The sequence below is a fragment of the Anabrus simplex genome, chromosome 5, assembly GCF_040414725.1.
Source record: "Anabrus simplex isolate iqAnaSimp1 chromosome 5, ASM4041472v1, whole genome shotgun sequence".
In the NCBI taxonomy this organism is placed as follows: Eukaryota; Metazoa; Arthropoda; class Insecta; order Orthoptera; family Tettigoniidae; genus Anabrus; species Anabrus simplex.
In genome coordinates this window covers 311742768-311766872 of record NC_090269.1, presented here as the reverse complement: position 1 = coordinate 311766872, position 24105 = coordinate 311742768, and the positions used below count along the sequence as shown (strand labels likewise).

The following is a 24105-nucleotide window of genomic DNA, read 5'->3' as shown; positions in this document are numbered from 1 at the left end:
AGACTGAGAATAAATGGAAATCAAAGGCTGTACAATCACATCCATACACAAGCCACTGGACACTGAATTCGAAGCCAAGGTACCTGCTAACTACCTGCTAACAAATAGTAATTGGTGACTAACTGCCACAGCACCGGATGAGGATCTGAACGTGAGAATGGAACAGCACTGCAAGAATGGGCAGAAAGCAATCATATGAGACTTTTCCACGATACTAAGCAACCTGCATCATTTAACAGTGGCAGATGGAAACATGGCTACAACCCAGATTTGATATTCAGCAATAAAAACATCTCTCAACAGTGCATAAAAACAGTCTGTAACCCTATTCCAAATATGCAACACAGACCTATCATGTGTGAAATATACACAGCAGTTAGGCCACAGAGTTCCACTTTGAAGGAGGTTCAATTTCAGGAAAGACAAAGTTTACAGACATGCTGGATGCTGTAGTTTCTACCGCAGAACCCACACCTTAACCGAACAATGCTTTTCTTGAGGCTGTGAAGGGATGCTCCAGAAGGGCTATACCTAGTGGTTACCGTACATCATATATTCCTGGTCTTACTTCAGAGCTTGCTGCTCTGTTTACAGAGTATAAGACGCTATTTGAAGAAGATCCACTGAGCGAGGAAACATTCACGGCTGGGAAGAAACTAGTCACATCGCTGAAAGCATCAAAAAGAGATTGCTGGATTAAAACTACAGAAAAACTTGATCTAACTAGAAACAGCCACAAAGCATGGAGACTACTGAGACATCTTAACAATCTAACCATATCCAGAGCACATTCCAATATCACTGCAGATCAAATAGTTCAAGAGCTGCTCGTGAATGGGAAAGTCAGTCACAAAGTCAAGGTACCTAAAATTCGTCACGAATTCCAGGAAAAGAGGAGTGAACTTACAATACCATTCAAGTTGACAGAATTAAACAAGGCTATCAAGGAGAACAAAACTTGGAACACAGCTGGTTTAGATGACATCTGAATGGAGCAAATTAAGAATTTTGGTCCATCAACAAGAGAATGGATCTTGCAGCCTTTCAATACCTCCATGAGCAAGTGCCAAATACCGAAGATCTGGAGAAACAGAGTGATAGCCATCCTGAAACATGGCAAGAAAGCAAACCATCCCAAGAATTACAGGCCCATTAGTCTTCTTAACCACCTCTATTAAATGTTTGAGCATATGGTTCTGAATAGAATAATGCCTGCTTGCCTATTTAAGAAATAAGGAAACTCATTATGAGTTACATCTAGAATGGTTAGGTATTCAATTGCAGCACTATCACATTCCAAAATACCTGACAGTGACCCTTGATAGAGCTCTTGCAATAATAATTATTAAATTAATGTCGTAATGGTCCACCTTTCAATATAATATGCAATATTACTGAATTACATTACTAAACTAGGGACTAGTTTCGGCCTTGGCTGGCCATCTTCAGCTTTAATGTAATAACATCTAATAACTAAACAAATGTACAAACACACAATTGACATTAAAACAAATGTACAAACACACAACTGACATTAAAATCTGGGATGAACTATGTGTAAAATTTGAAAAATAAATTAGGCTCTAAATTCTTAGCATCTGGAGTATGCTCATCATCCAGACTCTTTCTTGCATTAATATTCATAGAATTTGTTAGTTCCATCACTGCTAATCATTACAATTTCAATTGCAAAACAGGGACTGGTAGATGCTGATTCTGTAGTCAGATCGTCAATCACCAAATCTACTTGAGTGGTGTTAGCAGTATGCAAGCCACTGGACGCCACTCTAAATAACCACCATCTGACGCAGATCTGCTAGATGATGTTTCCACATCAACCAACGTAAATAAAATGAAATGTTCCCATAATGCTTGTTAAAATCATGCTGAAATGCTGTTGCACATTGTCAGGACAGCACATGAAGATATGGTTAAAACTGACGCATTCTTAATTTGTGGCTGGTATAAATTCGCAATTCATTGCGATGTCCATGAAGTTAATCTGAATAAATGATAGATAAAATTAGATAAAATTAATGAATGTCAAACAGTGTATCGCTCACAATTTGACACCCAACTTTCTTAAAAGCAATTTTAAGAATCATCGTTCTTACACTGTCTGGAGCTGGGAAACGCATCATAATTTTACATATCGGAAGTGAAGAAGGATTTCTTGACGGTGCAGAACTTTGTTTTATTGGCAAGAAATGAAGTGGTGATTACCACAATTGAGATGGACTCGACTCATTATGAAGAATGGTTCACGAAAGCCCTGAGTTTATTGCCTCAAAGGTAGACGGTCGATACAGATCAAGCTTCATATCATATGATGGTCGGTCGATCCTTCATCTAAAAGCCTGAGCATGTCATGGCTGAAACCTGATATTATATCTTGGATAACATCAAAGAATATTTCACTATCACCTGGAGTTGATTATTATAACGAATTAACTAAATCAGAGCTGATTGTACTTGGCAGGCCTTATTTTCAAACACCGGTAAAGAAGTTGGAACAACTGACTAAGCGACTTCGAGAAGATGTACAGCTTGTTTGGTCACCAGTGGCCCATTGTGAGCTTAATCCAATCGAGCTCATTTGGGCTTACGTAAAAGGGAAAATAGCAAAAACAAATATGGCTAACACATTAGAAAATGGTAGAGGTATGGAAGCAATTAACGCTTTATGCCTAGAGAAGCCTTATGTACCGTGACCCCTGAACTCTGAAAACAATGTACCGTATTAAACACGCTAAGAAAATTGAAGACCAATACTGGGAAAAAGATGGACTGTCTGAAAATGTCCCTTATTTCGAACCAGTCATAATCAACATGAATGACAGCAGCACCGATTCATCGGAACACAGTGATTTTTCAGACGAAGAAAATTGATAGAATTAAATATTGTAAATATATGTAAATAATAATACAAATAACTCTTGTAAAAATTGTACAGTGTGATATTTCTAAATTAGGAAGTCAACCATTTTTAAACGTGCCATTGAAGGTCCAAAGCCCTTATGAGAAAAGGTGATGGGAAGTGGAATTTATAAGAGGAAATAAAATTAAAGGTTGAAAGTGAACGAAAAGCTGTGTTCGTTGTGCGCTTGATTACTACTGAACGCAGCAACAATTTCACCACCCGGCCTGCTGTTAATCGCACGGTCCGGCGTACACAAAACCTCCTCCCAATATTACTCTTCATAAATTCGGTACCACACTGTACGGTTACAGTTGTTGTAGTTTCTGATAACCATGACTGAGTGCTTCAAAACAAGCCCAAGTTTGCTGCTGTACGTTTATCCTGGGCTGAGAAAGAGTTGCTTTAGAAAAATGATATAAACTTTATTCAGGGTAGTTGAAAAAAATTGTAACTTGAGTATTACATTACAAATACATGTAGTTATAACATATAAAAATTTCATTACCATCAGACAAGTAGTTTTCCTTGTATATATTCCTAAGTGAGCACTTCCTAGAGAAGAAGCAAAAAACCCGGGCAACATTTATTACAACTACAAATAAAAAATATTTAATGAACGTCGAAAAGAATGTGTCTTATATACGCTAACATAGAATTAAACAAGAAAAATATTGGTATAACTCGCATTGCAATAGGCCTATTGGTTCGTTTGTAACTAAAGCCTAAACTCGAGTGTCCATAATAAAAAATCCGACAGTAGGTGTTGGATTGCAACACTTTACCAGGAGCAGACAAGGACTCTGACCAGAAATTGTTGGGATGTTCCACCATTCAATACATTGTAAAATATATTAAATTACAAGAATACCAGTTTCGACTCCCTTGGAGTCATCATCAGTTCCTGTTAAAAATTAATTCAGGCGGAATCTGATAACAATCATCATAATAAGAAAATTTAAAGGTGATAGCCTGGAAAAACATCAATGGGTTGCAAGACATTACTTTGAAATGCAACGCAAGCATGACAAGCAGCAATGGAGTTCTCGGAACATATATTACCTTTTGCCTATTCCTTGATGCTGGGAAGCGGATAACGAAGGTGATGGATTGTTGAAATAAGATAAGATGTACCGGGCGAGTTGGCCGTGCGCGTAGAGGCGCGCGGCTGTGAGCTTGCATCCGGGAGATAGTAGGTTCGAATCCCACTATCGGCAGCCCTGAAAATGGTTTTCCGTGGTTTCCCATTTTCACACCAGGCAAATGCTGGGGCTGTACCTTAATTAAGGCCACGGCCGCTTCCTTCCATCTCCTAGGCCTTTCCTATCCCATCGTCGCCATACGACCTATCTGTGTCGGTGCGACGTAAAGCCCATAGCAAAAAAAAAAAAAAAAAAAGATAAGATGTATGCGGGTGGACATGTTTTTGAGGAATAACATATTCCCAGGAAAGTGTGACCTACGTGGCTCTGTTTTACAACTGCTAGAAATCGTCTTTGAACATTTTAGAGAAAAAGAAAAGGTTCTACTCCTCAGTGCGATTGCATTGAATAATTTAAAATAACGATGTGTGAATATTTGTTTGCGAATGGCCAGGATACTATTCAAACGCCGGCAATTGTAATACATATGTATTTGATTTTTAATTTAATTCACCTCCTTTTCATTTGTTTCTCCTTAATTGAATAAACCTAGTTGTTTTCTAATTCTTATTTCATTCTAGTAGCATTTGGACTCTTAATTGCAGTAAGATAAGAGCCCGATTTCCAGCTCGGGGCCTTAGTTTGTCGGCCTTTCCCAGTCACCGTCCATGGTTTTGTATCCGCATATTATATTTCGCCGATATTATTGTTTTATTTTTTATCGGGGAGTGTCTTGTGAGTGGTGTCCGGTTCAACTCGCTAATGCACACAGCGAGAAAACTAAACCGGATTGCATTCAATATAATACCTGGAGTGCATAAATATCGATAATGGATAAAATAATGCACACTTAATTGCTCGTAATAATGGATGCATCAGTGAGAGGGTTCTTGCTGTAACCGAAGGATACTACAAAGTTTAATATTGGAATTCTTAACGGAGTTCTTGCTATATGTCGTAGTGGCTATAGTGGACGTCTACTGTACATGTGTTAAAGTTGGTAGAATTATGTCAAGAATTTTGAATAACAATTTAGGAGTTGCGTCATCACATCCTATCGACGTTGGTTTAATGAAACACACTATGTGCTTCACCTCTGCTGGAGTTACAGGTGAAAAATAGATTTGTTCTTTCCCTTGTTTCTCTTCTCCAAGAATGGTCTCAATGGTCTGTTGTTTTCTTGCCTGGTCTATATTAACCAGTCTAATCCTGAAATGTTGAGTTAAAACATCAAGTGGCACATGAAACATTAGTATATATTTGGTTTTTATCTAAGCCCATATTTGTCACAGTTTTCCAGATTGATGTGTTGTTAGTTCTTAATGCATTACATGAATATTTAATTTTAGCATTTTTAACCACTTTGGTTCTATTGTGCAATATTTTGTATCTATTGAAATTGCCTTGAGTTCAGCTTTGTCAGAAATATTGATTCCCCATATGGAACTTGAAATATTTGTCCCGAATGAGTAAATTTATAATACCAATATAAATGGTCCGTTATTGGATATTATAAATTATAAATAGCTGTGCTATTTGCCAACTGATGAGCCCAACTTAGCACACTGGGGCGAAACACTGGCAACCAGGAATGAGTCAGCTGGAAAATTTATAATGTCCAATAACGGACCATTTGTATTGGTATTTGTCGGAATTGTTTATAGGCCTCGACTCTCTCAGTCATAAGTTTTTGTATGTCTGGCGTTATCCATGGAACAGCAGGTCAGGTTACATAAGCAGTACATCTCACGACGTGTTTATTCAGAAGGGCTAGAAATTGCTCATTGAAAATGCTAGTTTATCATTTATGTTTTTACAGAGCTGTATGTTATGCCATGGGATATTATCAGCATCCTCAAAGAGAGCTTCATTGTTTATATTCTTCTCGTCTCAGAAAGTTCTATCCATGGGGCATTTTAGTCAATAGGTTATGTAAATTACATCATGATTTGATAATTCACTGACAGGTGTGTCTCCAGAAGTCATTACTCTGTTAGAAGTGGTTGTAACTATTAGGTCAAGTAACATGTGATGTAGCCATGTGATGTATAGGTTGAAGAGACAGTATTGTCATATTACGTTATTTAAATGTATTTGTCAGTTCTCTAGTCTCAGTTGTAATGTCATTCAGTATGTCTGCATTAAGCTCACCTAATAAGTAAACCCATGCTCTCATCCTGAAATGGTGCAGCTCTTTTCAAGCGTACCCCCAATGGATGTGAGCTGCATGTACCATTTATTAACCTGATACCAGCCCTTCTGCCATTCTTAAATCTGTAGCAGTACTGCCAATTGAACCTGGACCTTCAAAGACAGCCGCTAATAGCGCTAACCATTATGGTAAGGAGGTGGACAGGTCACCTAATAATAAAGTAAGTTTTAATGACAGCTTATGTTTCACCTACTATGTGTTCCATTTATGTTACCATCTTTCTATACACAATTCATGCCACGTAAATCATCCTGGCCTTTATCTAAATTTACTGAGGTTGGCATCTGATATGAATTTGGGCTAGTTTGAGGGCTGGATGTCCTTCCCGACACTAACCATATCAGGATGGATGCATTCACTATTGCATGTTTCTTGTGGTGTGTGTTATGTAGATTAAGAGAAGTGTATTAAGACATAATGTAAACACCCAGTCCTAGAGCCAGAGGAATTAACCATATACAGTTAAAATCCTCAATCTGGTCATGTACTGAACGCAGGGCCCTCTGAACCAAAGGTCAGTATGCTGGCCTCTCTGCCAAGGAGCTGGACAAAATTAACGATATCGATATGAGGGATAAATTAGTATGCATATTGGGCAAGAACCATGTTAGCAAGAAACCAAAATTAATAAGAGACACAGATCTCTAGTCTTGGCCTTCTCTCAATGAAACTTAACTGGCTATATTTATTCCTAAGTTATGACTTACCCCAAAAGCTCGAGTAAATCCAATGATTGCATGTTTAGTGGCTGTGTAGATAGGTATACTGACGTAAGGTCTTACAACAACATTTGAACCTGTGTTAATAACAGTTCCACCACGACCTCCTCGATCTTTTCCCATAAATCGCAATGCCAGTAGAGTACCACGAATTACACCATTCTGCAGCAAAAGAAAAAGTATGTTAATAATGTTAAGCTACAAAAATGGATAACGAAATACATTTTAGTTAAAGAAAGCATAATTCATACCATATATGTAAGTACTGGAAAGGAACAAACAACTGCAAATTGAATCATATAAAGAAAGATAGGAACATTATAAGGAACACACAATACAATAAACAGATAAGCAGAAATGAACTCATCAAGGGCTGAGAAGAACTGGGATTAATGAGGAGAGAGCCAATCTATTTGAAGTGGAGAGTGCCCTGTCATTGTGTGTTTTCTATCTATTTCTCCCTCTTCCCACACTGACCTGTCATTGTGTTTATCTTACTATGAGTTCTTTTCAATGTTCCCATCTTTCTAAATACAATGAATATACAATTAATATACAATTTTCGTTCTTCATAACTTAATCTAAATGTTGTTCCTGTTAGTCACCATTTTTCAGCCCTAATTTGATTTGTATTATCCATTTTACAGACTAAAATCAGACGGTTCAACTTCAATAATGCTTATGTATATCAGCCCATGTTGGAACACATCTAAGCCAACAGTATACAGATACCACCTGAATCACACCAAAGGACAACAAAAAAACAATGAATCCAGTATTCAGGAGATAGTAGGTTCAAACCCCACTGTCGGCAGCCCTAAAAATGGTTTTCCGTGGTTTCCCATTTTCACACCAGGCAAATGCTGGGGCTGTACCTTAATTAAGGCCATAGCTGCTTCCTTCCCACTCCTAACTCTTTCCTGTCCCACCGTCGCCATAAGACATATCTGTGCTGGTGCGACGTAAGGCAACTAGCAAAAAAAACCCCATTGAAACAGAAAGACTTCCAGCTCAAGACTGTTTTCACAATCAACATTCCACAGTTTTTTAACTATCATTATGCTTTTAAAAAACTTTTAAACCAACATTTCATTTTGTGTGTTTCCTATGTTTTTAATTCATCATACTTATCTTACTGAGGATGACCCAATGCCAGGTCGAAACATCTATTTATATGTGAAGTTTCATCTTAACTGGACATAAAAAATATAAAGTATTGACTAGGAGAATTAAAATAGTTTTGTACAATTTTTTAAGAAGTTCAGCTATCAATACAGATTTAACATGAGATTCATAGTCTGTAATACCATATACATATATATGTCTCGTATCTGGTCAAATTATTCTGTTCCGGTTAAACTGCGCACCTTCTATAAGGCCATCTATGTAAACAAACTTGAACTGGTGTACCATGAGATACTTTGATCTGCAACTGGTAGATGTCTCTATCATCTCTTTAACTGTTCCCTCTAGCTGGATGAACTCTAATTATTTTATAAAGGAATGTTTATTTTTGCAGTTGGCAAATCTTAGGCCGCTATTAGCTGTGGGCAACTAGTGGCGCAACTAGTTGCTCTGGCGAATCACGGACCATTGGATCAAATGGAGCCTATTAGCTGCGGGTGACTAGTGGCACAACTGAGCAACTAATTGCCGGCCGTCATCTGAGCCGGCAACTGCTCTGGCGACTTTTAGTTGCTGAAATGCATTGTGGGGCATTGCAGTAAATGTAGCCTATTAGCCGCGGGTGACTAGTGGCGCAATAGTCGCCTGATGTACCTCCCCGTGCATACGGAAACGTCACTCAAGTTAGTGTTCTCACACCAGCTTGACATAATGCGGAAGTTGGAATGCAATTGAGTCAGCGATCTGCCTAAACATTATCTTTCTTCATTTCCTTGTTTGGTCTCGGGCTGTGGTAGAGTGAATATTTTACTTATTGTGATAGTTTATTTATTGAATATAGAGACATCAAATAAACTACAACAGCAAATAAAGGGGTAACAAAATTATTTGAAAGTCAAATAAGTACTGAAGACCATTTTTGAGGTAGAATGAAAACCAGTGACTCAGGATTCCAGAACTGAAGCTTACGCTGACAAAACAGAAACACTGAATTCTTGGAACAACATTTTAAACAACTTTATTCCAGAATTCGAAGCAAAACCCGTAGGCGAGAAGAATACTCCAGGTGAGTATTATAAAATGTTTACTACTCTTATATGGAAATATGTAAAACCCATAAAAATTCTATAATCGTTTACATTTACAAGTACCATTGATCCATTATATGACTATATTAGGCTGATTCTCCACGAGCACGTAAAACGCCGCTGTTCGCCCACTACAAACCCGCTTGCAGAACAGAACCATTGGGGTATTTGTAGAGTTGTCTACACGGGCGGTTTGCACACCGTGGGTAGATGCGTCCATGAGCGGGCAGGCGGGTCTAATGCCAGCAGAGGCGTTATTCCCGCTAGCGGTAGAACAGTGAATCATACTCCACGTTGCAGCAGTGAGCAGAGCAGCCGCTTCTGTTGCACGATAGGAACTGCCTGAAGTGTAGTATATTCTTTACTAGCTGATGTATCCATGCTTCGCTACGGAATTCTACATTGCATACAGAATTCTAGGTTAGGTAGTGTACACGTTGTAAGCAAGATTGTATTAAATTCCATAACTCTTAACGTTACCCTAGAAACGCGATGGGGAAGTCAGCAAACATCTTTTCTCATATGAAGACTGGGTTAGGGAATATTCATTGTAACGGTAGGCCCGCTTGCCTACTATCAGTCACAATCAAGTTGGGGAGCGTTATAATGGCAGACAATCTCCACCTGCCTTTTTACATCCTCAGAGACTGTCTTAGTCATTTTCCCAATGAACATAGGCCATTACAACGATGTCAGTAGCAATGACACGATTAAAAGCAATGTTTTCTTATGAAATACTCTACCAAATAAAAAAACAATGCATTTTCTCGCTTTTAACGAACAGTACTACACATCCGATCTAACAATCCAAATTTTCAGAGCTGGAATGACCAAGCCGCAGACGGCCGTGATCCGTGAACACTCAGTCTTTTCTTTGGCGACGGGGGGGGGGGGGGGGAGGGGTTCGAATAGCGGAGAGTCCCAGGGTAAAACTATGCCCTTTTACTACTCTGAATCGGAAAATCTCAATTCACTACACTGGCGGGGAATGAAACTATCTGATTTGGAGGCAAATTCTTCCTCAAAGCCAGAGGTGAAAGCCCTCTTCACTGCTAATTTGGAATAAAATGAATATAGATTTATAAAAGTGAAGAAGAAGAAGCTTTTCTTAAGAATCGGCTGTTTTCAGGGTTGAATTTTGAATTATTTAGTGAACTGTGGTGCTATAATTCGGAGTAGGCCTAAAATGTAATTCTAGACCAGGTCGTACTACTACTACTACTAAGTGAGCCTCTGCCTTAAATGTGCACAATGCTCATTCAAAACAGCGCGTCAGAGTAGGGATCGAATATCTGGAATACTATGATGAACCGGTGTGTTACGTACTACCAGTATCAGGAAATGTATGAACCAGAGGAATGGAATGCTAAAGAAGAACGTCTTCTAACTCCCCAGCTATTTCCCGCCAATATCCGGCTGTTATACTCTGTACGCAGCAGTAATCCCATCTATCGGAGTTGAGTGGCAGCATAAGAGACAAAGAACATCACAACAAACAGTGGTCAATATAATGTTATTGTTGATGAATGTTATGCGCTTTTGATATTGTAGGCCTTCACATTTAGTTTTCTTCTGACTCTGGAATACCACTCTCATCATAGTCGGTGCGGTAAAACTGAATAAAAATCGTCGCCAAAAGACCTATCTGTGTCGGTGCGACGTAAAGCAACTAGCAAAAAAGAAACTGAATAAAACATGAAGGTAAGGGTGTATTCTGCCCGAAGGCAGGTCCGAACCTCCGCAGAGGTGTGCCTGAGCCTGAGTTCACAATTATTTAAAGTCTATCAGGTTCCACCTTTTCAATACCAATACAATGTTGTCGGATGATATTTACAACATTATTTATTACAGTACATGTTTCGGTGCTCCATTATGTCACCATCATCAGCTGATTTATAAAATGTGAAAAAACTTGGCGATCTAAATATTAAACAAAATATTGTCATACTTAACTCATACATATACATATTTACATACAACAGAATATTGGTTAAATCCTAAACATCTATTATGCTATATTAATTATCCCTAATATGTGACAAGAGAATTCTTGTAAGTCATGAATATAAAATTTTTCTCATCTGGTTGACGAGTTGTCTTTACATTCCTTAATGTCTGTGATTCTATGCTCTCGTACTGTCTAATTAGCATTTAAAATTGAGGAATTAAAATTGCATGCAGTCTATTTGATGTTAAAATGTTCGTTTCATTTGTATATTAGCTGCTTTTGTTGGATAAAATTCATGATATATAATATAATTGTTGAAAATTGAGCCGTCTTCTTATATTTATTAAGTACTAAAACTTCGTATTTTTATTGCTTTATGCGTGGTTGGAACTGTAATTAATTTGTCCTGCTGTTGTTAGGCGGACTTATCTTCTCAGTTCAATGGGAACCCTCTAAAGCTGTGTACTTCGCGTGACGGCGCCGTCAATTTTCAACAATTATATTATATATCATGAATTTTATCCAACAAAAGCAGCTAATATACAAATGAAACGAACATTTTAACATAAAATAGACTGCATGCAATTTTAATTCCTCAATTTTAAGTGCTAATTAGACAGTACGAGAGCATAGAATCACAGACATTAAGGAATGTAAAGACAACTCGTCAACCAGATGAGAAAAATTTTATATTCATGACTTACAAGAATTCTCTTGTCACATATTAGGGATAATTAATATAGCATAATAGATGTTTAGGATTTAACCAATGTTCTGTTGTATGTAAATATGTATATGTATGAGTTAAGTATGACAATATTTTGTTCAATATTTAGATCGCCAGGTTTTTTCACATTTTATAAATCAGCTGATGATGGTGACATAATAGAGCACCGAAACATGTACTGTAATAAATAATGTTGTAAATATCATCCGACAACATTGTATTGGTATTGAAAAGGTGGAACCTGATAGACTTTAAATAATTGTGATCTCAGTTCAATACGGACAAATAAGATGAAGTTCCTTACGTTTAATGAGCCTGAGTTTACGTACGATAGGGTGGCCATTTCCTTTCCACTCCTCCATTCCCTTACCCCCCCACCATCAGCGCGTGGCAACCCATCCAAATCTTGATCACGCCCAATGTTGCTTAACTTCGGAGATCTCACGGGACCCGGTGTTTCAATACGGCTACGGCCATTGGCAATAAAACATAAATGATCGGAAATTGTTTTCTCTCTAACTTTTGTTATGCAGTTCTTTTCGATAGGACCAATAACTTATTGTAGGTATTTAAAAAATAAATTTTAGGATCCTTTCCCTAAACTGCAATTTCATCCAGGGTGAATAAAATTGTTTATAGCTTAGACTGTAGTTTCTTATTCCCCGACCCTATGTACCGATTTTCATTATATTCTGTTAACCCAATTTTCTCCTGTGGTGCGGCATTGTTATGGACTTAGCAACAAAAATACAAATTCATGAATGTCTGTTATCATAGCCAGTATGGTACACATAAATGATCGGAAATTTAATTCTATATAACTTGAGTTACGTAATGTTTATCGATAAGACCACTAATAATATAAATATTTGAGAATTAATTTTCAGGCCTTCCCCTAAACTAGCATTTCACTCGTTTAGTAATATGCACCTTAATAAGTTCAAGCAGCTCATCAAATGAAGCAACTGACATTCTATAATATTGGAAAAACATTTCCGGATAGCTCCTATGTTCACAAAACGTTAAATGAAATTGTCCAGTGGTGAGCCGATTCGATAACGCAGGGCGAGTCCACCAACGTCTTTTCTTATCACGTTTCCTTTTTAATACTGCTAATAACTGTAGTTGAACAGCTCCGACAACACAACCTATTTGTACGACATCCATCATTATAGTACGGCAGTTTATTGCTGGTGGAGAATGGCTGGCGTGTCGCTTGCGTTTTTGGCGCTGTTTAGAGGCGTCAATTCAACCACTCGTGTAGAATAGGCAAAAAGTTTGAGCGCTCAGGCGGGCGAACAGCGGAGTTTTACCTGCTCGTGGAGAATCAGCCTTAGTGAATTACAGCTCAGCTGGGAAACACTTGTTTAGTCCTGTGTCGTTTTCTATTATTTCTTCTTTTATGTAGCCGAGCAATTCATAAAATGACGACTTTGACATGCGCAGGTAATTGAAAAATTTACTGTCATCCTCATTTAAATCGTCAAACAACGTATAATATAATCCTCCAATCAGTTGAGAAACAACTGACTATTCCCCAGTATGAACCGAGCAATTATTCACAAGTTGCGCCACTGATTGCCCGGTACTTAAATACTCTGGCAACTAGTCGCCTCTAGTCACCCACAGCTAATAGCGGCCTTAGGTTCTGAGCATTGTTTTGTGTATCCGTCAAACTTGTCAACACTTCAGCTGGTTCCTTCTTCAATAGTAATCAACCTATTAGAAATTTGTAAATATTTTCTCTAGCTAATTAAAATTAAGGGGGTGTGCACAGGAATCCAACCTATCAGTAAAGAGTTCCGGAAGCTTACCCTTAAAAATACTATAAAAGCTGGGCACTTTAAAGCCGTATTGTCTGAATTGCTCCCGTGTAAGAGGGTGAACTGACGTGAACCAGGAGGCAGGGGTGCGGCCTGTGTTCAGAAGGCCCAGCGACTCAAAGTAATGGCAGAATTTTCATAAGAACGTGATAGCTCGTGCAGACAGTTTGAGGGGAAGGTTTCAACCTCCTCTTCTTCTTCCTTCGTTTCGGCCTGCTGTGAACAACGTTATTTCAACCGTTTGCATCCTTGAGCTTTAATTCCTCCCCAGTACTCACGCATTCTCGTTCTGTGAGCCTCCTTTCTTTCATCAGTCCACTTCTTGCCTGTTTTCAACTTTGGTCTTTCTTGGAACCTCTTGTATCCCTGGAGCTCTTTCTGGAGAGGAGCATGTTTCTGGATGTCTTCGAGTGTGATTCCTATTTCTTGAAGGTCTCTTTCAACTTTGATAAACCAGGGTCCCTTTGTTTTCTTGTTAAGAAAGTAGGAAAAGATCCTATTGGTCTATCTCTGTGTGCTCATGCGTGCTATATGGCCATAAAAATTAATCCTCCTTTTCCAAATCGTGTCCGTTAGCCTCTCCATATGCTGGTACAGATCGCTGTTGTGTAGTCTCCTGTACTCGCCATTTTCTTTGATTGGTCCAAGAATCTTTCTCAGGATTTTTCTTTCTTTAGCTTCTAGCTTCTCCATCAGACCTTTTCTGTTCATTGCAAGGCATTCTGCTGCGTACAGTGCTTCCGGGCGTACAACCGAACAATAATGCCTAAGCTTGGCGTAAATAACACTGATCTTTTGTTGTAGACATTCCTAGTCAGTTGATATGCCACCTCCATCTTGTTGATTCTGCACATGATTGCTTCTTTCTCAGAGTTGTTAGGTACTATCCACTCGCCTAAGTACTTAAACTTTTCCACCTGCTTGATTTTTCCCTGTTCCACAATGAGCTCTCTGGGAGCTGGCTTGATGTTGGTTATAAATTCTGTTTTTTGGAAAGAGATTTGGAGGCCAGCTTTTGCTGCTTGGATTCTCAGTTGGTTAATTTGTTTTTCAGCAGTATCTAGGGAATCAGAAAAGATTGCTAGGTCATCTGCAAAAGCTAGGCAGTCTATGATAAGATCATCTTTCTTATATCCTATTCTAAGGCCATTCTCAACCTATTCCTTGCACATCTCCTTGCGCCATTCCCGAATGATTTTCTCCAGAACACAGTTGAAGAGAAGCCGTGATAGTCCATCCCCTTGCCTAACACCAGTCTTTATTTCGAAGACGTTCAAAATTTCTCCCCTGAATTTCACTCTGGACGTAGTGCTGGTTAAGGTCTGTTGAATGATAGCTCTCGTTTTGTTGTCTAAGCCCATTTCCTTCAGAATGCGGGGGAGTGTGTGTCGATCTATGGAGTCGTAGGCTTTTTGGAAGTCAACAAAAGTAACTACAAAATTCTTATTCCTGGATTTTAGGTACGACAGGACAGACTTAAGGTTCATGATCTGCTCTGCACAAGTTCGTCCTTTTCTAAAGCCTCCTTGGTATTCACCCAACTGTGAATAAAGTTGCTCTTCTGCCCGAGTTTGAAGGGCTTTGGTTTAAATGTAGAATTTTTGGCAAGTCTGAGGACTCTGTTCTATTCACTACTGGGAAATATGTAATGTAAGGGAACAAAGAGTGATTACCCTCTGTTGGTTTCCATTCAACTTGGCATGGGGTGACTAAGGTTTCTAAACCTCTAAATTTCTTAATATTTATTTGTCATTAACATCTCTCATTTAATCACCCTGGTGTAGTAAGGGACTAGCCTCCGTATCTTTGGGCCATAAGCCCACTTAGGGTTTTAGCTATTTCTATAACCCTTTCAGACCGTGTACGCACAATTGTGCGGGTTCGTATTTTATTTATGTCTGAGCTTCTTTAACGTTTTCTTGGTGCTAGACCGGACTGCAGTGCTTGTGCGGGACACGTAGCATGTACTACATTTGTTTTCATTTAGCGCTTGAGCACCAGGGGCCGGAAGAAGAGTGTAATGATGTTAGATGACAGGCTGTGTTTATTCTGTGGATCTGGGAACTCTAAGATCTTTTAATCCAAACCCCTGTTCTGTTGTTTATAAAAGAGAAATCAAGAAGACATGAAAAACAAGTGTCAATAAACACGTAGTGGAAAAATAAAATGGGTAGTTTTGTTTCTGTCCTATCATTATTGGTGACCCCGACGTGATCATCAGCCGATACCGGTAAGTCTAAATATCCTTGCATTATTATCACAACGAAGTGAAAGCTGCAAGACGTTAACAGCTGTAAAAAGACGCAAGGCAGTAAGAACAATTTTTACTAAGACTTACGACAAGTCTATTGAAGAAATAGACAGTGAAAATCCCGATAGAGAAGTTGTGAAAACGAAGTTTACGACTGTTGAGAGGTTATCTTGATTTATGAATTTCATTTTCCGTATTGACATTTACCAATCGTCATAAAAGGAAAGAAAAATTCCACCTAATCAATACATTTATTTTCTTGTAAAGTATTACAATATTTTACCACATAACAACGCAAGATCCAAAGCAATAAGTATTTTAGACTTTAAAGTATAATGTGTTTTATTTATCAAATTTTACTGATGGTCTATTCACGATTGTACATAAGTATAAAAAGGGAATCGATTCAACAGCATAAGCAACAATACCTAAGATAGATGCTTAATCAACCCAAGGACGCATTCTGTCAGCCAAAGTGCATGTATATAATAGACAAAGTTTTGTCATTTTAATTTTTAATTTTAACACAACGCTTGTAAATTTGTAAGTTTTTAAGATAAGTTTTCACTGAAAATTATGAAACAATATATCATGAAGGTCTTTCAGAGGTATAAGATAGAAATGAAAATGTGATTCTGATATAGCTGAGGATGACCTATGAAGGGTCGAAACCGGTCCTAGATTGTAATACTTTACAAGAAAATAAATGTGTTGATTAGGTGAAAATTTTCTTTCCTTTTATGACGATTGGTAAATGTCAATACGGAAAATGAAATTCATAAATCAAGATGTTAACGCCAACCAGGCAAAGAGTCAAGCATATAAATATAGGAATATCAGAATTAAATTAATGAATACAATCAAGAACATCGCATTTTTGAAAGAATGCCTCGCTCATGACCTAATTCCAAAGTTTTTAACTAAATATAACAACAAACATAGAAACACAAGACAGACGCGTGACACTTTAAAGAAAACCAATAAAATCTGGATAAAAACTGAATAAAAATTTTTTTAATCGTAAAAAACAACACTTGAATAATATACTATACCCTTTACATTTGAAAGTATCCCAAGAGCTACCACGTAGCTATTGGGATCACTTCCAACATGTTACGAATGAGAAAATTGAACATCTAACCATAAAAAAACAGAACACCCTAGACAAGAAATTAGAAACCTTGAAATGAACTCGGAAAGAAAAACAGGTAACTCACCTTACAGAAAATAATAACTTAGCTCAGTCCATAGGAGATAGAATGCATCAATTTTACCCACCATTAAAAAATCTCACGCTTACAATATTCAGTAAAGCAGAGTATGAAATTTTAAGCAAAGGAATAAAACATAACTGGAATAACGCCTCAATACTACAGAACGTTACTACCGCAATAGCAGAAACAGGATTAGCCATACAGAGAATTCCGCATGAAATACGTGAAGAAGTTAGACACGATATTGTAAAAAAACTCCCGCAGTACATCAATAGAATACAAGAAAACATATCTAATAGCAATAAAATGGACAAAACACACATTAATAGCCTAAAAGAAAAGGTCAAACGTGATAATATCCTGATAACAAAAGTCGACAAAGGAAACACAACGGTAATTATGAACAAAGATATGTACTTTCAAAAAACAAAAGAATGTTTCAATAATAACACATTCCGCACAATACGTAAAGACCCCACAGATACAGTACAAAGAAATCTAAAAAACTTGCTTAAGAACACACGTTTTTTACTCACCGAAGCAGAAGCAAATAGCTTAATAATAATGAACCCCCAGTTACCGAATGCAAAAGCTCTTCCCAAAATTCACAAAGAAAATACCCCTATGAGAACCATAGTAAATTATAGATCTAGTTCCACATATAATCTCTCTAAATTTATTCAGAAATTTCTAAAAAATCACTATTCCTTTCAGGCTAATAAGAGCATACGAAATTCAATAGATTTTTGCAATAAAACAAAGAACTTAAAGTTATCGAAAGCGACTTTCAACCTATTAGGTCGTGTTACGTACATTTAGTACGTGTTGAAGAGATGTTAAGTACAGAACAAAAATGGCCAACCAGACACCAGTGGGATCCGAACCCACAACTGGTGTCTGGTTGGCCATTTTTGTTCTGTACTTAACATCTCTTCAACACGTACTAAATGTACGTAACACGACCTAATAGGTTGAAAGTAACTTAAAGTTAGATAAATATCATTCCATAGCCTCCTATGATGTAGCAAATATGTATCCAAATATCCCCACTGACAAAACCTTAAACATAATCAGAACTAATCTCAAAACACATAGTAAATTAAGTACATTGGAAATTGAAGAATTTATGACATTACTCAAATTTGCAGTCGATAACAATTTCCTTAAATTTCACGATACAATTTACCAACAAAGGGGTCTACCTATGGGATCACCCGCCTCCGGGATAATAGCAGATATATACTTAGACTACTTAGAACATACTGCATTTAGTAAAATTGAAGGAATATCTTTTTGGTGCAGATTTGTGGATGATGTATTCGTCATCATCGACAACAGAACAACCAATGAAAATGCAATATTGGATAAAATAAATGCCATAGATACATGTATACAATTCACCAAGGAATCTGAGAATAACAGTCAACTAAATTACCTAGATCTAACGGTTACTAGACACGAAAAACATCTCACTTTCAAAATTTACCGGAAACCTACACATACAATAAACGCCATAAAAATAGATTCTAATCACCCTAATCCACATAAAAAAGCAGCATATCAAAGTATGATTTATAGAGCGTTTAATATACCGATGTCAAAAGCAGATCTCAAAGATGAACTACAACTAATTCACGAAATAGCTCAAAAAAATGGTTAATTCCATCATTCGTAAGTTCAAATCACGACCCAACACCACTTTGACAAAACCAGATCAATCCAGAAAAAATTACGCAACTTTCACTTTCAATAATACGGGTGTATATTCACTAACCAATGTTCTGAAGAAGCATAACATTAAAATAGCATTTAAGACTACACAAAATAATAGGCATGTCATATATAATAGCAAATCAGTAAATAGTAATAACAAATATCTTCAATTAGGAGTCTACCGAATGGAATGTAACAACTGTTTAACAAGTTATGTGGGGCGTACGGGCAGGAATTTCACGACTAGATATAATGAGCACGTAAACGTAATTAGGCATAATCATTTCTCGGCAATAGGGCAGCATATGCATGAATATAAGCACAATTTTACGGACATAAATAACGAAGAATATTAAATCTAGAACCTAAAGGTCCTTTGCTTAATATAAGCGAAGAATTATATATAACACTAGATCAGTATGCAAATCCTAATTACAACATAAATGAGTTATCTGAAAAAACTAATATTTTGTTCAATAAAATCGTTCCTGTCTTAAAAAACGACTACGTTAAAATAGTCAACAGACGACGTCATACACAAGCTATGGCGCAGACAGCGAACCTCAGTGACTCCGCCCATACACACGTAACAACCTCCCCTACTTATCCCTCCGCCCCTCTCACAACAGACAACACTAAAACCATCAGTACGAGGTACATTACTCGTCAAACGGCCAAGAAACTCGCATTTCAAACATCCAGCAGTAAGTAAATTAATTCAGGCTTTACAAATTCACACAATATTACACTTCTATTGAAATCTAACTCACTTCATTCATTTCGGCTTACAGACTTTACCAGCCTCAAAAAGGGAAAGGAACCACCACATTCTTACGGCATTTGATGGGAGAAAACTCCAGAACAGAAGTTAGGCCAGAACTGAATCACACATATAGTGTATAATTTAACACGTATCAAGCTTATGTTGATCCATTTCACAATTATAGGAAAGTGCTGTTATTTACAAATGGAACCTATAAAGACCAACATTCGACATATATAAAAAAAGGCAAATTATGGAAATATAACGCAAGAATCAAGGCCAACATGTTTCAATGTCACTAATACATTGACTATATTACTAGACATTCAAGTGTTTTTAAAAAACTTCTGTAGTAAATGATAAGCATTCTATTTAATAGACATTTATGTTTTATACAATACATAATCAACATAATATGAAACTTGTAATTTTATGCAAGAAGGAACTGACATTTAATCATTAGACTTAAAAGCCAACCATACACGGCATATTTAAATATTATCAATATCTGATGTTATATAAAGACAAATTGTTACAATATTTTACCACATAACAACGCAAGATCCAAAGCAATAAGTATTTTAGACTTTAAAGTATAATGATTAGACTTTAAAATATATTAGTGTGTTTATGTAAAAATATTTTATAGAGGTCAACACGCATTTATATTCTACCTAAAATAATATCACTCCAGCGTAAAGATGTAACATGATATTTTATTGTAATTATCACGCAAGTTTTATTTATCAAATTTTACTGATAGTCTATTCACGATTGTACATATTCAACAGAATAAGCAACAATACCTAAGATAGATGCTTAATCAACCCAAGGACGCATTCTGTCAGCCAAAGTGCATGTATATAATAGACAAAGTTTTGTAATTTTAATTTTTAATTTTAACACAACGCTTGTATATTTGTAAGTTTTTAAGATAAGTTTTCACTGAAAATTATGAAACAATATATCATGAAGGTCTTTCAGAGGTATAAGATAGAAATGCAAATGTGATTCTGATATAGCTGAGGATGACCTATGAAGGGTCGAAACCGGTCCTAGATTGTAATACTTTACAAGAAAATAAATGTATTGATTAGGTGGAATTTTTCTTTCCTTTTATGACGATTGTTGAGAGGTTAGCAGCTGACCTACAAAACCTAGATGATAACGTCACTTCGTTGCTGCCAGAGGATGAAAACACTAACTTTGAGGCTGAGTATTTAACTGCTGAAGAATATAGAGAAAAGATGGACCATGCAAGAGTGAAGATGGAGAATTTTACTGCAGCTGATCAGGTACAATTTGTAAGTGTGGTACAATCAAATGCTTCATCACCGGCTGCAGATAGGAGAATCTTTAAGGCTCCCGAAAATAGAATTAAAGACATTTAGCGGCGAGATTAAGGACTTTCTAAGCTTTCGGAGCCAGTTTAAGAGAATACATGAGGACGATGAGATGGAAAACTAAGACAGGTTCTAGTATCCGATTCAAGCAACTGTCGAAGGCTCAAGAGCACGAGAGATTGTGGATAGTTTCCCTGCCACCGCGGAAAACTATGAGAAATAGATTTGGTAGAGAGGAACTTTTAACGGAATATTATGTAAGGGAGCTGCTATCATTAGTAATTAAGAAGGCTGCTGGTGCAGAAAACAAGAACGCCCGCAACCTATCTCGGCTGTAAGACAACTTACAAGCTCACTTGCGTGCGCTGGAATCTATTGGCATTTCATCGGACAAATATGCAGCCAAGCTATTTCCACTCATAGAATCCTCCATATCAGAAAATATTATGAAGATCTGGTTACAAAATCAGCCAACAATTCGAGAGGATGATGGAAGTCAAGTCTATGGAGATCGGTTAAAACATTTGATGTTATTTCTGAGGAAGGAAGTAGAAAATGGAGAGAGAATCTCGCTGGCAAGTGCTGGATTTAAATTAAGTGAAGACAAGGTCCAAAGAAACAGAAGAAAAGAGAAACCCCTTGACGAAGCCCCAGCAACTGCAATGGATCTACTCTCCTGTGAACACAAGAACACTAGAGTTGTCTGTATATTTTGTAACAAGTCTCATGAAAGTAAGGAGTGCTTCCAGTCACAGAGATTATCGCTGGAGAAAAAGTGAGATATCTTTAGAAAGAAGAAAGGATGTTTCGTCTGCTTGAAGTCAGGGCATCGAGCAAGGGACTGTAAACACAAAGTAAGTTGCACTGTTTGTTGCAAGACGCATCATACAATTGTGTGCCCTCAGCTGGAGACCAAGCAGAAGCGAGCATCAGAAGAGACAGCATAGAAAGTGTTGGATGTTTCGCTCTCAAATCAGTAGAGTTCAGAAGTAGTTCTTCAGCTCCTTATAGTGAACCTTGAGATCAACGGAAATCTGTGCACTGTAAGAGCACTTATTGACACTGGTTCTCAAAGATCCTATATACTGAAGAGAATTGTAGAGGAAATGGGATGTATAGCTGTTGACTCTGAAACAGTAACACGCACTGTTTGGGGGAGGTTCGACGAAAGAAATAAAACACAAGTGCTACAACATTAGGTTGAAGAGTTTGACAGGAGACTTTTCATGTGAGGTCCAGATGTTGGATCAGCCCCTAATATGTGGTGGCATCGCACGCCCTAAAGATGGTTCCTGGCCTAAAGAGCTAAAGGCGAAGGGAATACATCTTACTGACCTGGGAGTTGGACAGCCACCTGTTGAAGTACTGTTAGGAGTGGATGCATTAGAAAAGCTGTACAATGACACCATAAAAGAACTGCAGTGTGGTCTTACTGCCATGGAAACGAGACTGGGATGGGTTGTGATGGGCAAGTTTATTGCCGAAACTGAGTCTATGACCCATGCCACTATGCTAATTACGCTTCTAACCCACACCTATCAATTAGCGGATCTTTGGAATTTGGTTGTCTTGGGTATCACAGATTCCTGTGAAAGTAGAACAAAGGAAGAAGTAGAAATTGCTGTGCGAAACCATTTCAAGGAAACTGTGAAAAGAGATCCTGGGGGAAGATATGAATTGAAGTTCCCTTGGACAAATAGCGTTGAAAAGTTACCGGATAATCAAGGGATAGCAGAAAAGAGATTGATCTCAACGACATCAAAACTCTGTGCTATTGGGAAACTAGAGTACAAATGTGGCTAATGGAAGGAGTAACACAAATCGTTCCAGAAGATGAAGTACAAGGACCTGGCCATTATCTACCTCATCACGGGGTGTTCAAAGAGAACTCGACAACAAGTATAAGACCAGTGTTTCATGCTTCTTGTAAGGTGAAGAGAAGTCCTTCATTAAATGACTGTCTGGCTAAAGGACCGAATCTATCAGGTCTAATCCCCTCAGTCCTCCTAAAGTTCCCTCGAGGGAGGATCGGCGTGATCTGATATTAAGAAGGCTTTTCTTCAGATCTCTATTCACGATCGGGATAGAGATCTTTTGAGGTTCCTTTGATGGGAGAATCTCGAGTATAAGAAGTTGAGGGTTATGAGACATTGTAGAGTGGTTTCTAGGGTGACCTGCAGCCATTAATTCTGGGGGCTGTCATACAGCACCATTTGGATCAATGTAAACCATCTCAGAGAGAGGTGGCAGAGAAACTGAGTAATTCATTTTATGTAGACAACTGCGTCACGTCAGTTGATTCGATAGAGGAAGTGAAGACATTTGAAGAGCAAGCTACTGGAATCATGGCTGAAGGTAGATTTGAGCTGAGAGGTTGGGAGAACACTTCCTCACTACCAAGCAAAGAAGACTCAAGACCGGCACAAATCCTCAGACTCTCGTGGGACAAGAATGAGGATAAACCATTCTGCAATATTGACGGACTAAGTAAGCCTGAAGGAGTAATAACTAGGAGATCTGTTTTGTCAATGGCACATAGAATATTCAATCCAATCGGATTCAGTCCTCCCGTCACTCTCTTCCCTAAACTACTCCTGCAAAAAAGCTGGAAGGCCAAGTTGAGTTGGGATTCCGAGCTACCAGAAGAACTGAAGTCAGAATTTCTGAAATGGGTTGAAGAATTACCTATTTTGAATGATGTACAGATACATAGATGGACTTCACTGACAAATGACGACTCCTGTTCCTTCCACATCTTTTGCGATGGATCGAAATAATCCTATGCAACAGCTGTATTTCTGAGATGCGAAAATACACAGCAAGTAATTGTAAGTTTGCTACTAGCAAAATCGAGGGTTGCTCCACTCAAAAGTACAACTATTCCTCGGTTGGAATTGTTGGCTTGCTTAATAGGAGTACACTAGCCATACAAGTGAAGAAAGGGTTAAATATAACTGACACGAGGGGGTATTACTGGACAGATTCAACCACTGCGTTGCACTGGATCACTAGAGAAGGTCACTGGGGAACATATGTTGGGAACAGGGTGAAAGTAATCCACACCAACTCCAATCCCAGGGACTGGAAACACATCCCCGGACAAGAAAACCCTGCCGATCT

The 24105-nt window shown here is 37.8% G+C and overlaps 1 protein-coding gene across 1 annotated transcript in view; it reads right to left on the bottom strand.

Moving 5' to 3' along the window:
* Positions 1-24105, bottom strand: part of LOC136874028 (15-hydroxyprostaglandin dehydrogenase [NAD(+)]) — a 116970-nt gene that overhangs the window by 44426 nt on the left and 48439 nt on the right. Inside the window, exon 4 of the mRNA XM_067147511.2 lies at positions 6979-7152. Within this exon, the coding sequence (XP_067003612.1) occupies positions 6979-7152 (174 nt within the window). The remainder of the gene's footprint in view (positions 1-6978; positions 7153-24105) is intronic.